Source organism: Ziziphus jujuba, chromosome 1 (assembly GCF_031755915.1).
Source record: "Ziziphus jujuba cultivar Dongzao chromosome 1, ASM3175591v1".
Classification (NCBI taxonomy): domain Eukaryota; kingdom Viridiplantae; phylum Streptophyta; class Magnoliopsida; order Rosales; family Rhamnaceae; genus Ziziphus; species Ziziphus jujuba.
Window position 1 is genome coordinate 7,945,383 of NC_083379.1, and position 13,087 is coordinate 7,958,469.

Genomic DNA, 13,087 nt, shown 5'->3' on the forward strand with positions numbered 1-13,087 from the left:
TAATTCTTCCTTTGCTATACCTTCTAACACTTTAAACAGTATGGAAAATTCTGAATATGTTCTTAATGATCACATGCTTGATAATGGGAGTTATGGAAGGAATTATTATAATGATCATTGAGGGAGATTTTATGGTAAAGGTCGTGGCAGAGGCAGAGGTGGAAGGTTCTTTAAACCAAGGTGCCAAATCTATGACCAAATAGGACACACTGCAAAAGTTTGCTATTATAACTCTGGGAACTCTGTCTCTCATAATGCTGGTTTGCCAAGTAATGTTGGTTTCAGAATGCTTTTGGTCCCACTCAAAGTCATCTTGTTTAGCATGCTTTCACTCCCATTAGTGGTGTCTTTGGACCATACTCTAGTAAAGTTGATTTCAGTTCTGGTCATGTGCCCTTTCAGTTTCACACTCCTAAATTTGCTATCTCATATTTACCACCCAAGAACTATGGTGGTTCGATGGTTGGTTTTCATGGAGGAATCGATCATGTAAATCAACAAGTGTTGAGACAAGTTTCTTCTACTGGTCTTGGATCATCAAATGTGAATTGTGCCTTGCCTATGATGACTGGATCAAGTGAGCATCTCAACAGTTCTGTCAATAGTGCTATGAACAGTTGCATTTCTGGTGATGGTCAAGTTTCAGCCAATTATGCAGTCACACCAGTTTTGATTGGAGACCCCAACTAGTATCTTGACAGTGGAGCAACAAATCATGTTGTTTCCAATGGTCATAACTTGTCTCACCAAGCTGAATATATTGACACAAATAAGTTGCTTGTTGGAAATGGACAAGGTCTTGACATTAAAGGTATAGGTAATAAAACGATTCCTTCTCTATACCATCCTCACTATGAGCTCTTACTTAAAGGTGTACTTAGTTCCTAAAATTGTAAAAAATTTGCTTAGTATTTCAAATTTAGCTTCAGATAATAATGTTGTAGCTTAATTTACTGATGTTGAAGATTTAATAAAAGACAAGCAAAGTGGGATCATGGTTCTCAAAGGAATTCTTGAAGGAGGCTTATACAAGCTGCAAATTCCTTATTCCAGTTCAGGAAGGAGGTCCTTAACTACAGTACCCGAAACTGATGAAGTCTGTGAAGATCAAGCTTATAACAAGCTAGTTTCTGTTTTTGCTAAGAATACTTCTCTATGTGTTTTGTTTGGTGTTTTGGATTCTAATGATCAAGATTCTATAGTTAGTAGTCAAAATAAAGCTGTATGTAACAGTGAATATGTTTCTATTACTGATGATTGTAATTCTTACAAAAGTGTTGATAATAGTGACAATTTACAAGTTGCTAATACAGCTGCTATTCAGCTGGAGGTGTTGCATCAAAGATTAGGTCATGCATCATCTTCTATCATAAAGAAGGTGATTTTTTCGTACAAATCAAAATTACAATTCAACAAAAGTTCAGTTTTCTGTGAGGCATGTCAGTATGGAAAAAGTCATATATGTACTTTTCCTTTATCTAATACTCAAGCCAAGTTTCCACTTGAGTTGGTTCATGATATTTGAGGACCAGCTCCTACACTATCAAAGGAAGGATTTCGATATTATATACATTTTGTGGATGATTTTTCAAAGTTTACTTGGGTGTATCCTCTGAAATTAAAATCTGAAGCACTTGGTGCCTTTAAGTAGTTTCAAGTCATGACTAAAGAATGTTTAATACAAAACTGAAGACCTTATTTTCTGCTTATGGAGGAGAATATATGGCTTTTCTACCTTATTTGTAAAGTCTTAGTATTCAGTTTAAACACTCATGTCCTCATACACATTAGCAAAATGGGAGAGCACAAAGAAAGCACCGACACATAGTTGAGGTAGGCTTATGTTTACTTTCTCAAGCTTATATGCCTTTGACATATTGGTGGGAAGCTTTTAGTACAGCTATATATCTCATTAATCAACTGCCTACTTCAGTTCTAGATTACAAAAGTCCATATCAGATGTTATTTGATAAGGTACTAGATTATGAGTTTCTTAAGGTGTTTGGTTGTGCGTGTTTCCCACTACTCGGAGCTTATAACAAACACAAATTTGATTTTCATACTTCAAAGTGTGTCTTTCTTGGCTATAGTGATACTCACAAGGGCTATAAATGTTTGGACAGATTTGGATGAGTTTATATATCACGTAGTGTTCATTTTAATGAAACTAAGTTTCCTTTCCAACATGGTTTTTCTTTCTCCAAGGCTGAAATTAAGACTGTTGCAGCAAGTTATTCTGATGCTCCACTTGTCTTGTAAGAAGTGTTTCAGTATCTCCAACACCTGCTGCTATTTCTGTTGGACAACCTGGTTCTACTCTCGTGTCTGGTGAAAATCTTCAAATTCACTCTACAAGTTTTACTGGTCATGCTATTCATGACAATGACTCAATTTTGACTAGTCCTGCTACTTAAATTCCTCACAACAATGGTGATCCTACTTCTTCTACCTCTAACAGATCACAGTCAGATCAGGAGTCTTCACCTGTTATCACAGTCAGATCAGGAGTCTTCACCTGTTACTAGTCCTTCACATGCTTCTTTTAATCCTACTACTGTTTCTGATGTACAACTTGCTGGTAGTTTAGGAACTCGTGATGTTCCTTTACATCTACCACTTAAAGTTCATAATCTCGAGATGTTTCAACAAGTCATAGATATCATGCCCCAAGCATCTAAAAAAGACTGCTCAGTTCATCCAATGCAAACATGATCTAAAAGTAGTATACTCAAACCTAAATGTTTGATAGCTACTTCAAGTCAAGCTTTCAATGAGAGTTTTGATACAGAACCTACAAGTGTTCAAGAAGCTTTACAACATCCAAAGTGAAAAGAAGCAATGGATTTGGAATATGAAGCTTTGATGAAAAATGGTACATGGTCTTTGGTACCATACTCACCTCACATGAACATTGTTGGTCATAAATGGGTTTTTCGAGTAAAAAGGAATGCAGATGGTTCCATACAAAGGTATAAAACTCTTCTGGTGGCCAAAGGTTTTCATCAACAACCAGGATTTGATTTTCATGAAACATTCAACCCTATAGTTAAACCAGCAACAATAAGGTCAGTTTTGAGTCTTGCTTGTTGCTCTTAATTGGCCAGTGAAGCAGCTAGATTTTAATAATGCCTTGGTTTATATGTCTCAACCTCAAGGCTATGAAAGCAAAGAAGCACCTTCACATGTTTGTAAGTTGCACAAAGCCTTGTATGGTTTGAAACAAGCTCCAAGAGCTTGGTTTGATAAATTGATAGGAGTGTTGCTGCAGAAAAGGGGTTTGTAAATTCTATAGCAGATTCTTCCTTGTTTGTCTTGAAGATACAAACAACATATCTCCTTGTTCTTGTCTATGTAAATGATGTTATAGTGACCGGACCAAGTTTAGAGGCCATTCAATAGCTTACTACCAATTTGAATGCTCAGTTTTTCCTAAAGGACTTAGGTGATCTAAGTTTCTTTTTAGGAATGGAAGTAGTAAGAAATCATAATGGTATGTTGTTGACTCAATCCAAATATATAAGGGATCTGCTTAAAAAGACCAAGATGGAAAGTGCTAGGAGCTGTCCTTCTCCTATGTTGGCTAACAAACCTTTGTCTTTGCAGCATGGTGATATTTTGGTTAATTCTGAGCTCTACAGGAGTATTGTTGGTGCTTTATGGTATCTCACTTTAACAATACCAGATATCTCTTTTGCAGTTAACAAGTTAAGTCAATTTGTTCGAGCATTAACATCAATACATTGGAAAGCCTGCAAAAGATTGCTAAGATACTTAAATGGTACAATATGTCATGGTTTGAAGATGCAAGCTTCAATAAAATTCTGTATTCATGCCTTTACAGATTTGGAGTGGGCAAGTGATAGAGATGACAAAAGGTCAATCAGTGGTTATTCCATTTTTCTAGGTCCTAATCTCATCTCCTGGTCTTCAAAGAAACAAGTTGTTGTAGCTAGAAAAACTACATCATCAATAACAATTTGAACATTGAAAAAAAAAAAATTTGTAACTTAATCTAAACATCAAAAAAGAAATTATAACTTGGCCCCGAAAGAAGAAATCCTGGCTCCGCCTCCAACTTAGACCATATTTGTTTTGATGATAGCATATATGTGTATAGTAATTCAACATGAGTCCCTTGCTGGGAAGGTTCATGTAGAACTCCAGTAGAACAGAGTATTATCAAGGTGATAAACATTGACAATAGGTACTTACAAATGAATTAAGGATGAAATCCTTAAGAATTTGCATTAGTGAAAGAACAATAATATAATAAGTTGTGTTTCACGGGTGTTAGAAAATAATGTTTTATTTATATAAGGGTCGTTGTCGTTAACCTTGTCTTGTTTTGGATTTGAAGTATCTTTTACTATTAAATTAAGAAGACCATTGAAATCATTTAATATACGACTAAATAAGTCCATTTGTGATTTCACATCAGTTATATACGTATATATATATATATGTATGTATGTATGTATGTATTTTGGGTAAAATTCACATCAGTTATATTTGTCATCCATTTTAAAGTAATTTTCATTAAAATTAATAAATTAGACTAACTGTCATCTAGAATATTATACATTGGAAAAATAGATCAATTATTCACATACCCAAAAAAACAATAAGGGAAAATAGATCAGTCAATGTCCTTAACATCTAATGTATGTGCATACATTAGTAAATTAACTTAAAAATTATATTTGTTAAAGAATTAGGTACAGTATATTCACTTCTTAATAATATTGATTCAAAGACATACAAAGTGATTCCTAAGGAATCATTCCGAAACTTACTCTTTAATTTCCTTGAAACTTCTATTAACGCGTCGAGAATATGGGTACTCTTATTGAATAAACAAAAAATATATATATATATATTAAACATACATATATAAATATATTCATGCATAGGAAAGAAAAATGTTTATATACAAGCAATCCAGCTACCTAGATTCTCGTTGTTCAAATTTGGATCTTTTCATAACATATGGACACTCAGAAAATGTTATTCGTTATCATATTTTTTGGGATAGGGGTGTGTACTGTAAATGCTGTTGAAAATGGAAGCATGGAATCAAAACCCCAAGTGGTAGGAGTTGGAGTTATTCTTAACTTAGCCTCCCCTGTGGGGCTGATGGCAGAGGGCTACATATCCATGGCGGTCTCTGACATCTACGCCATACATGCTAATTATAGGACAAGGCTGGCTCTTTCTGTCAAGGACTCTGTGGGAGATGTTGTTGAGGCAGAATCAGCAGGTAACAAATACAATAACTTCGACACTTCTTATCAAATCTGGATTTCATTTGACAAGTTCAATATATATATTTATATATATATATATATATATATATATGTATGTGTGCTATTTCAAACATATAGAATGCATAATTTTGTTAATGGTTTGTATATGCAGCTTTAGAATTGATAAACGATGAACAAGTGCAGGCTATAATAGGGCCACAAGCTTCAACAGAAGCAAAGTTTCTGATAGATCTTGGAGACAGAGCTCAAATTGCCATAATTTCATTTTCAGCTACCAGTCCCTCACTGTCTCCAACTCAGAACCCATTTTTCATTCGGACAGCACAAGATGATTTCTCACAAGTGAAAGCTCTCACTTCCATTGTTGAAACATATGGATGGAAAAAGGTTGTTCTAATCTATGAAGACATAGAATATGGAAATGGTCTGATTCCATATTTAACAGATGCCCTCCAGGTGATCAACATCAGAGTCCCTCACAGAAGCATCATCTCACCAAATTCCAGTCAATTTGAAATCTTGAAACAGCTAAACATGATAATGGCAAGGGAGACAAGGATACTACTGGTTCATGTGTCGGCTTCACTTGGTTCGAAACTGTTTAGGCTTGCAAAACAGATTGGCATGATGAGTGAAGGGTATGCATGGATCATTACTAAAGGGCTATCATCGTTGTTAGATCCTTTGCGGAAAAAAGTCTTTGGTTCAATGCATGGTGTTGTGGGTGTGAGGCCCTATTTGCCAAACTCAAAACGTCTTCAAGATTTCAAAACCAGATGGAATAAGACTTCAGGGGATATAAATCTCTTCGGTTTGTGGGCATATGACACGGTATGGGCATTGGCTATGGCTGCTGAATCATTGAATCCAACTGCCTTGCTAAGCCACAATTCTAGTATAAACAGTATTGAACCCTTCGGCCTAAGAGTGTCAGAATCAGGTCCACAGCTTCTGCAAAAGTTGCTGAATATTAAATTTGAAGGCCTAAGTGGAGAGTTTAATTTGATTAGAGGGCAGTTGAAACCTACAGACTATAAATAATCAATGTCAGAGGGAAATTAGGAGAGAGAGTTATTGGAAATTGGAGCTTGGAGAATGGAACACCTCACGGTCTAGACCAATCTGTGAAGATTGTAAGAAAACCAATTATTTGGCCTGGAAACACCAAAGTCCCAGCAAAAGGTTGGGTTAAACCTGTGTTTGGTACAAAATTAAGGATCGGGATTCCGATAGCACCCGCTGGTTTTAAGGAATTTTTGTATTTTGTTCTACTAGGTGAGAAATTAAAGAACAAATGGTCAAGAGTTGTGGTGGTGATATGGCTATTTGGGGTACTTATATTTACGCAGAGTTACACTGCTAGCTTAACCTCAATGTTAACAGTACAAAAATTGCAACCAGCAATTAGTGATATTGATGAGCTCAGAAGGAGCGATCATTTTGTCGGTTACCTATAGAACTCGTACGTCAAAGAGCTTTTAACAAAACAGTTGATCTTTTCAGAGCCCAGGCTAAGATCTTATGAATCACCAGAAGAGTACAATGATGCAATGTCTAAAGGAAGCAAAAATGGTGGGATTGATGCCATCTTGAAGAAATTCCCTATGTGAAGGTCTTCCTATCTAGGTACTGCTCCAAATACAGAGTTGTTGGACCAACCTACAAATCAGCAGGATTTGGCTTTGTGAGTTTTAGAATTAATTTTCTTATATGTTTGTTTTTGCGCCGAACAATTTTTTCTCAAGTGGGACAACTTAAATATGCTGTATTAACATCTATTTTTAGCTATATATACTCTATAGCTTACAATATTTTGAACTAATTTTTATTGTTTTCATGTATGAATATACTTCAGGCTTTCCCAATAGGGGCTCCTCTTGTCTCTTACATTTCCAAAGCAATCCTAAATATTACTCAGGACCTTAATAAGATGCAAGAATTGGAAACCAAGAATCTTGAACGTGGAATCAAATGTGAATATCCTGATTCCACATTTTCTTCAGATGATTATCCTAGTCTCAGTGTGTACAGTTTCAGTGGCCTCTGCATCATCACAGGAATGGCTTCAGTTTTTTCATATTTGATACATTTGATTAAACTCCGCGGTAAGAGGCTGTCCGCTATGAATGTTATGCACCCGGATAGCCCACTTTGCCTTTGGTCCGTAGTTACTAGAAGGGAAAAGTCTTGCCGCATGGATCTCCCTCATAATTTAAGTGGCAGAGCTGAAGCAACGAATAATGGTGATCATTTACAGAGCCCTCCAACAGCTTTTGAACAAGAAACTGTGAAGATCGGAAAAGTTGGTGAAGAAAATGAAATTCATTAGATAGATTATAGCAGACACATCTATGGATGTGCCTGATGTTTACAAGCATGCATGATCGATCGGAAGCTTTTCAAAACTGAATTAAACTTTGAATATTCTTCCTACTGTGCAATTAGCTTTATAAATATTAAGTTTGACTGTATCATGATATCACTGATATCTTGCAGTTTAGTTTAAATTTGTGCATACCATTATGATGGCATTGGTGTACATGAACTCAAATTTCACATCTCAAAACGAGTTTTTCCAATTCCAAATCACTTATCAAATTGGACCTCATAAGAGGCAGATTGACAAATAAAGATCTTGTTGTACTATTAGAATTGTTTTGTCCATTGACAAATCATAAAACATCAAATTAGGAAGATATTGGTTATTTTCAATACATGTTGGCCTTTTGTTCTAATTTTATTTTATAAGTACAAAAGACATCTTTGTCTTTTAATATTTAAAAAATCAATACAAAACCGATAAATTAGCATAACTTAACATTAGCGAGACTTAACGAGCAACTCCTCTGTTTCCTTGCCTTCTCAATAATATCATTTTATGGTAAGCACATTTTATGTGGGAATTTAATCATTAATATTAATTATTATTTTTTATTCTAAATTTTTTAAAATAATTTTTTTTTATAATTATTTAAATTACTATTTGACAAATAAATTTACTTATAACCATTCATCAATGATGAGAAATTATATTTTTCTAAACATTATTATTTTTGTCTTTGTATCAAAAGCATAATTATATTTTTCTATGATATTTAAACAAAGAAGGAAGGGGGGGTGGTGGTGGGGTTCCAAAAGAAAGAAATAATAAAACAAAAACCTGTTTTTTTGACTTTTTTATAAGCCAAACAAACCTATAATATTGAATAAGTATTAAATAAACTCATAAGATTCTTTTTTGCTAAAATCTTATGCCACCATCTGAGGCAAGCACGCAGTATTCTTTAGTAAAACGCGAAAAAATAGTTCGCTACGTGATCAGTGCGTGGCTGCAAATAAACCCATAAGATTCTACAGAATTGGAAATGACTGCGTCGAATAGAAATTCTCGTTATTTTTTCTTTTTAAATAAAACAAATTCTCGTCAATTCAAAAACATTAGTAATGCCGGTCGAGTTACTATAAGTTAATTTAATTGATTTCCTCAACCAAGTAACAGTCGACCCCCAAGAAAGTGTCTGAATCAAAGAAGTAGAGTAGTAAACGTATATATATATATATATATATATTAAGTGATTGACAGTCTAATATCTCTACGCAAATAGAATCGAAGTAAACCTTCAAAAGGAGAAAGAGCAACATGCAAGGACAGACGTTTAATTTGGGGTTGCATTCATATAAAGTCCATTTAATTAATATATAAATATTAAATTATAATTATATGTATGCATACATATAGAGCAAAGTATTTCACCCAAAAATACATATAAATCAAAGTATTTAATATAAAATAATGAAATTCCACATAAAATCAATATATATACATCAATAATATAATAATGAAACAAATAAATCTCCATTTGTCAATCGGTTTTAAATTTCAAAGCTTGAATTTGAGGAAATTAAGAAAATTGAACTGATTAAACAAGTCTAAAAAAATAGATCAAATCCAATTTTCAAGTCGTATAGTTAACGTTATATACTTCTTTTGTCAACACGGATGGAACCAGCTTCCTCGAACTTACTAACTAAATTTGATCGTAAATTAAAGCATTGGATCTCTATATAAATATGTTATTGCCGCATGTATGGACAAACAACGTATATATATAATATATAGGATACGATATATGCATAAGACAAACAACATATATACAAATCAATAGAGAAGCTAGCTAGCAATCTAGATTCGATTCTCTCTTTTGGTCCTTGCATTTTAATTTCTATGGCAAGTCAAATCCGAATTGTGTTCTTCATCTTCTTAGTATTTTCTGTTCATGAAAATGGAAGTGCTAATAGTATAGGAGGATCAAAGAAAGTAGTACGAGTTGGTATTATTCTTGACTCCGATTCTGGGGTTGGGAGGATGACAAGAAGTTACATATCCATGGCGATTTCTGACTTCTATACTACATATCCGTATTATCAGACGAGACTCTCTCTTTCTGAGAAAAACTCCGAGAGAGATGCTGTTGTTGCAGCATCAGCAGGTAACAAATTCTAGTCATCCAAACACTTACCAGAAAACCATCTAGCTCTTCCGGGAAACAAATATGCGGATAATATATATACATATATATTCAATATTATTTAATTTTTTACTATTTCAATTTAAAGATTAGCTTAAATTTTAATTAGAAAATTAGAAGATTTTTTTCATTTTTAATTAATTTCAGAATTACTTTATTATATTACTTTGTTTTTCATTTTTGGCTTTATTCTGTTACCATATGCGTGCGTGCGTGTGTGTGATTAGAGAGAAGCACATTTTGACTGTGTGCGCGCGCACTCTCCAACTGTGGGAATTAGAGAGAAGCATGTTTTGGCTTCTCCAATAGCAAGGTATATTCTTTGCCAATGTCATTTTTTGTGCCAAATCTGGCATCAAATTTGCAATTGATAAATTTTAATAATAAGTCCCCTTATAATTAAATTTATAAGACTTACCACAATTTAATACCTAAGGTATTATAATTTTGCTTTTTAGTTGGTAAAAATGAATCGTATCACCATTTAATAATATTTATAATTTGACAATGCTATTTTTTAAACATATATCATTGTAAGACAAATGCTAAAATTTGGGATTGGCATTAATATTTATTATAGGAGAGCTAATACTAATATCAAATTTTAAAAATACTAATGGTAAAATTGCAATTACCATATGCTTTAAAATACAATTGTTTATAAATATTAATAATATTTCATTAGTGTTTGCTCCGTTTGCTCTAACTTTTGGTTTTTTTAATGTTTTGAATCTCTAATTTTGAATTATTTGTGATTTTCACACTAATCTCAGAGCAACTATAGATGTAACACCCCGTCCCAAAGTACAGCGGAAATTTTTCAACTTTGACCGAGGTTGACCATTGACCGTTGACTTTGATCGTTGATGGTTGACTTTTTGACTCAGATGGAATTCTAGGTTGACCGAGATACCGTTACGAAGTACACATTGGCACGAGTTCGTAGACTAGTAGGATGTCGAAAACGGAGCTACGGTTTGAAAGTTATGAGCAAAACAAGATTGGGGTCCAAACTGTCCAAGGGTGCTGGAGTTGACTTTTTATTCATGCAAAGTTGAGCTTTGACTCATGCATGGTTGTGAAGTACTCATCGAGACGAGAACGTAGACTAGCGGCACGTCCGATTTGGACATGTGGATTGAAAGTTATGGACCTGTAGAGTTTTTCAAATACTGTATTATTTTAATATTATTTTTAAACGTGTAACGATGTGCCACGTGTGACTTAATAAATGTGACCATGTGTCACCATATTGAGATGCCACATGTCAACCATGCTTAATACCATATTATTTTATTATTGTTATTTTATATAATAATATTATTTTTAATATTATTTAATTATTTTATTTTATTTTATTTTATTTGTATTTCTTTTCTTTTTTCTTTTTTTTCTTTTCCCCCACGTGGGAAAAAAGGGCCACGGGCCCCTTCTTCTTCTTCTTCTTCTTCTTCTTCTTCCTCCTTCTTCTTCCTTTCCTTTCCTTCTTCCTCTCGGGCCCTCGCCGTTTCTTCGTTTCCGGCCACCGGATGGCCACATGCGCCGGCCACTGGTGAAGCCCAGTTCCCGGCGACCCCGACCTCTAAGTTTCTTGGCCAAACGCTGCCGGACGCACCCAGATCGGGCCGGTGAAGTCGGCGGCGGCGGGTTAAGTTTTTCCGGTGATTCTCGCCATTTCCGGCCAACCCAGCTCAACCCATACCTCTATCGCACTATTTTCGACCCCTCTGAGTCCATTTCCGGGGCTAGATTGCCCAAAATCCCCACCGTTTGAGAGATCCCTCAAGTTTAAACTAGGCCGAAGCTTTCCGGCCAAATTCCGGCCACCGCCGGTTGAATTGAGCTCAATGGTGGTTGGTGATGTGATCCTCATCTCATAAGCTTTCCATAGACATATTACTCATCAATTTTGGTTAACGTTTGTGTTTAACCCCCCGGGTACCGGGTATTATTTACCCGAATAAAATATTATTTTTTTTGACTATGTGTGAATTGTTGTTCTAGGAGCATGTGTGTGTCGTGGAATTGATCCCATGGAGGATCTTAGGTTGATTGCGTGCTCCAGGTGAGTGACCCACCTTAAAAACTATTTTCGGGTGATGATTTATATTTATTTGGTGATATTTGAATATTTGGAAAATATATGTATGTGGTTGGAATTTTATAAAATTGGGTATTTATTTTATAATGTCAAATTTCGGATGTTTGGTTATATGCATACATATATATATATTTTGATGCCATGATTGAATATTGGAGAAATTCAAAGAATTTACGATTTAAATTCTGGATTATTATTATTATTATTTTACCGAGAATTTTCATGTACAATCAAGAGCTTATGAAGAGAAAATATATTTAAATATTTTTGTGAGCCTTATATATTATTTTGGAGGAAAAAAATTGATTTAAAGGATTTTAAGAAAAATATTGGTATGAAGGTACTGTATGTTTTAAAAAAGTAATTATGCATTTATAATGCGAGGTGATTGATTTCATGGTTTTGAGTAAACCATATTTCTTTTCTATATTGATGATTTATGGTGAGAAATGCAAGGAATGTGGGATTGGAGATTTTTATAACTCCCATGGTAAATTTCGGAAATTTTTGGTAATAATCAAAATGGGCTATTAGTATTTATTTTATTTTAATTATTTTGGACGCACTTATGCAGTACCGGTGTTCTGTACTGTACATGAGATTGTGATTAGTGCGCAGGTTTTAGTCTCCCGTGAGTGGACCTGAGACCAGGCCGGTTTAGTATAGCGCACATAACCGTCCTCCTCCTAGGCCGGGATGACAGTCTCCCGTAAGTTACCTACGGACTTGAGGGTAGGCCGGTTTAGTATAGTACACATAACTGCCCTCCTCCTAGGCCGGGATGACAGGTTTTAGCAGCGGCGCTGTTGGGACGCCGAAGCGACCTTATGCCAGTTCTCTCTTTAACCCCCGCCTGAGGGTGCTCGGGACGCTGAGTACCGTAGAGCATCACTGGTATATAGTGTGGTGCGTCAGGCTATTTTCGATTTGAATTTTTAAGCTTATTATTTGGAAATACTATTCAAATAAAATGGTTAATTTATTTAAGTTTTACCGTTTATTTCAACAAATAATTTTTATGGTATTTTTCTATATAATTTATTAATTGTTATTCAAAATTTACTTTATTCCGGATTATTTTTCTGAGTGCATTGGGTTCCAAAAATTGTTGCATTTTATTGGTAATTATTGATTAAACATTTTCATATAAATTGTGGTGCTCTATATTATTATTTGCATGATTTTGTATTTTA

General features: G+C 34.5%; 2 protein-coding genes and 1 non-coding gene across 3 annotated transcripts; 2 read left to right on the plus strand and 1 right to left on the minus strand.

Annotated features, from left to right (window-relative positions):
* The first annotated feature begins 3,543 nt into the window (after nt 1-3,543).
* On the plus strand, nt 3,544-6,305 carry LOC132803691 (glutamate receptor 2.8-like). The gene is made up of 3 exons (XM_060817066.1): nt 3,544-3,886; nt 5,033-5,257; nt 5,416-6,305. Exons 1-3 carry the CDS (start codon nt 3,544-3,546, stop codon nt 6,303-6,305), a joined length of 1,458 nt encoding a protein of 485 aa, XP_060673049.1.
* Nucleotides 6,306-7,104: 799 nt separating this feature from the next.
* On the plus strand, nt 7,105-7,593 carry LOC132803709 (uncharacterized). The gene has a single exon (XM_060817083.1). It carries the CDS (start codon nt 7,105-7,107, stop codon nt 7,591-7,593), a length of 489 nt encoding a protein of 162 aa, XP_060673066.1.
* An 886-nt stretch (nt 7,594-8,479) lies between these two features.
* Nucleotides 8,480-8,595, minus strand: LOC112490300 (U5 spliceosomal RNA). The gene has a single exon (XR_003054552.3). It is a non-coding gene; the product is annotated as a U5 spliceosomal RNA (small nuclear RNA).
* Between the last annotated feature and the right edge of the window lie 4,492 nt (nt 8,596-13,087).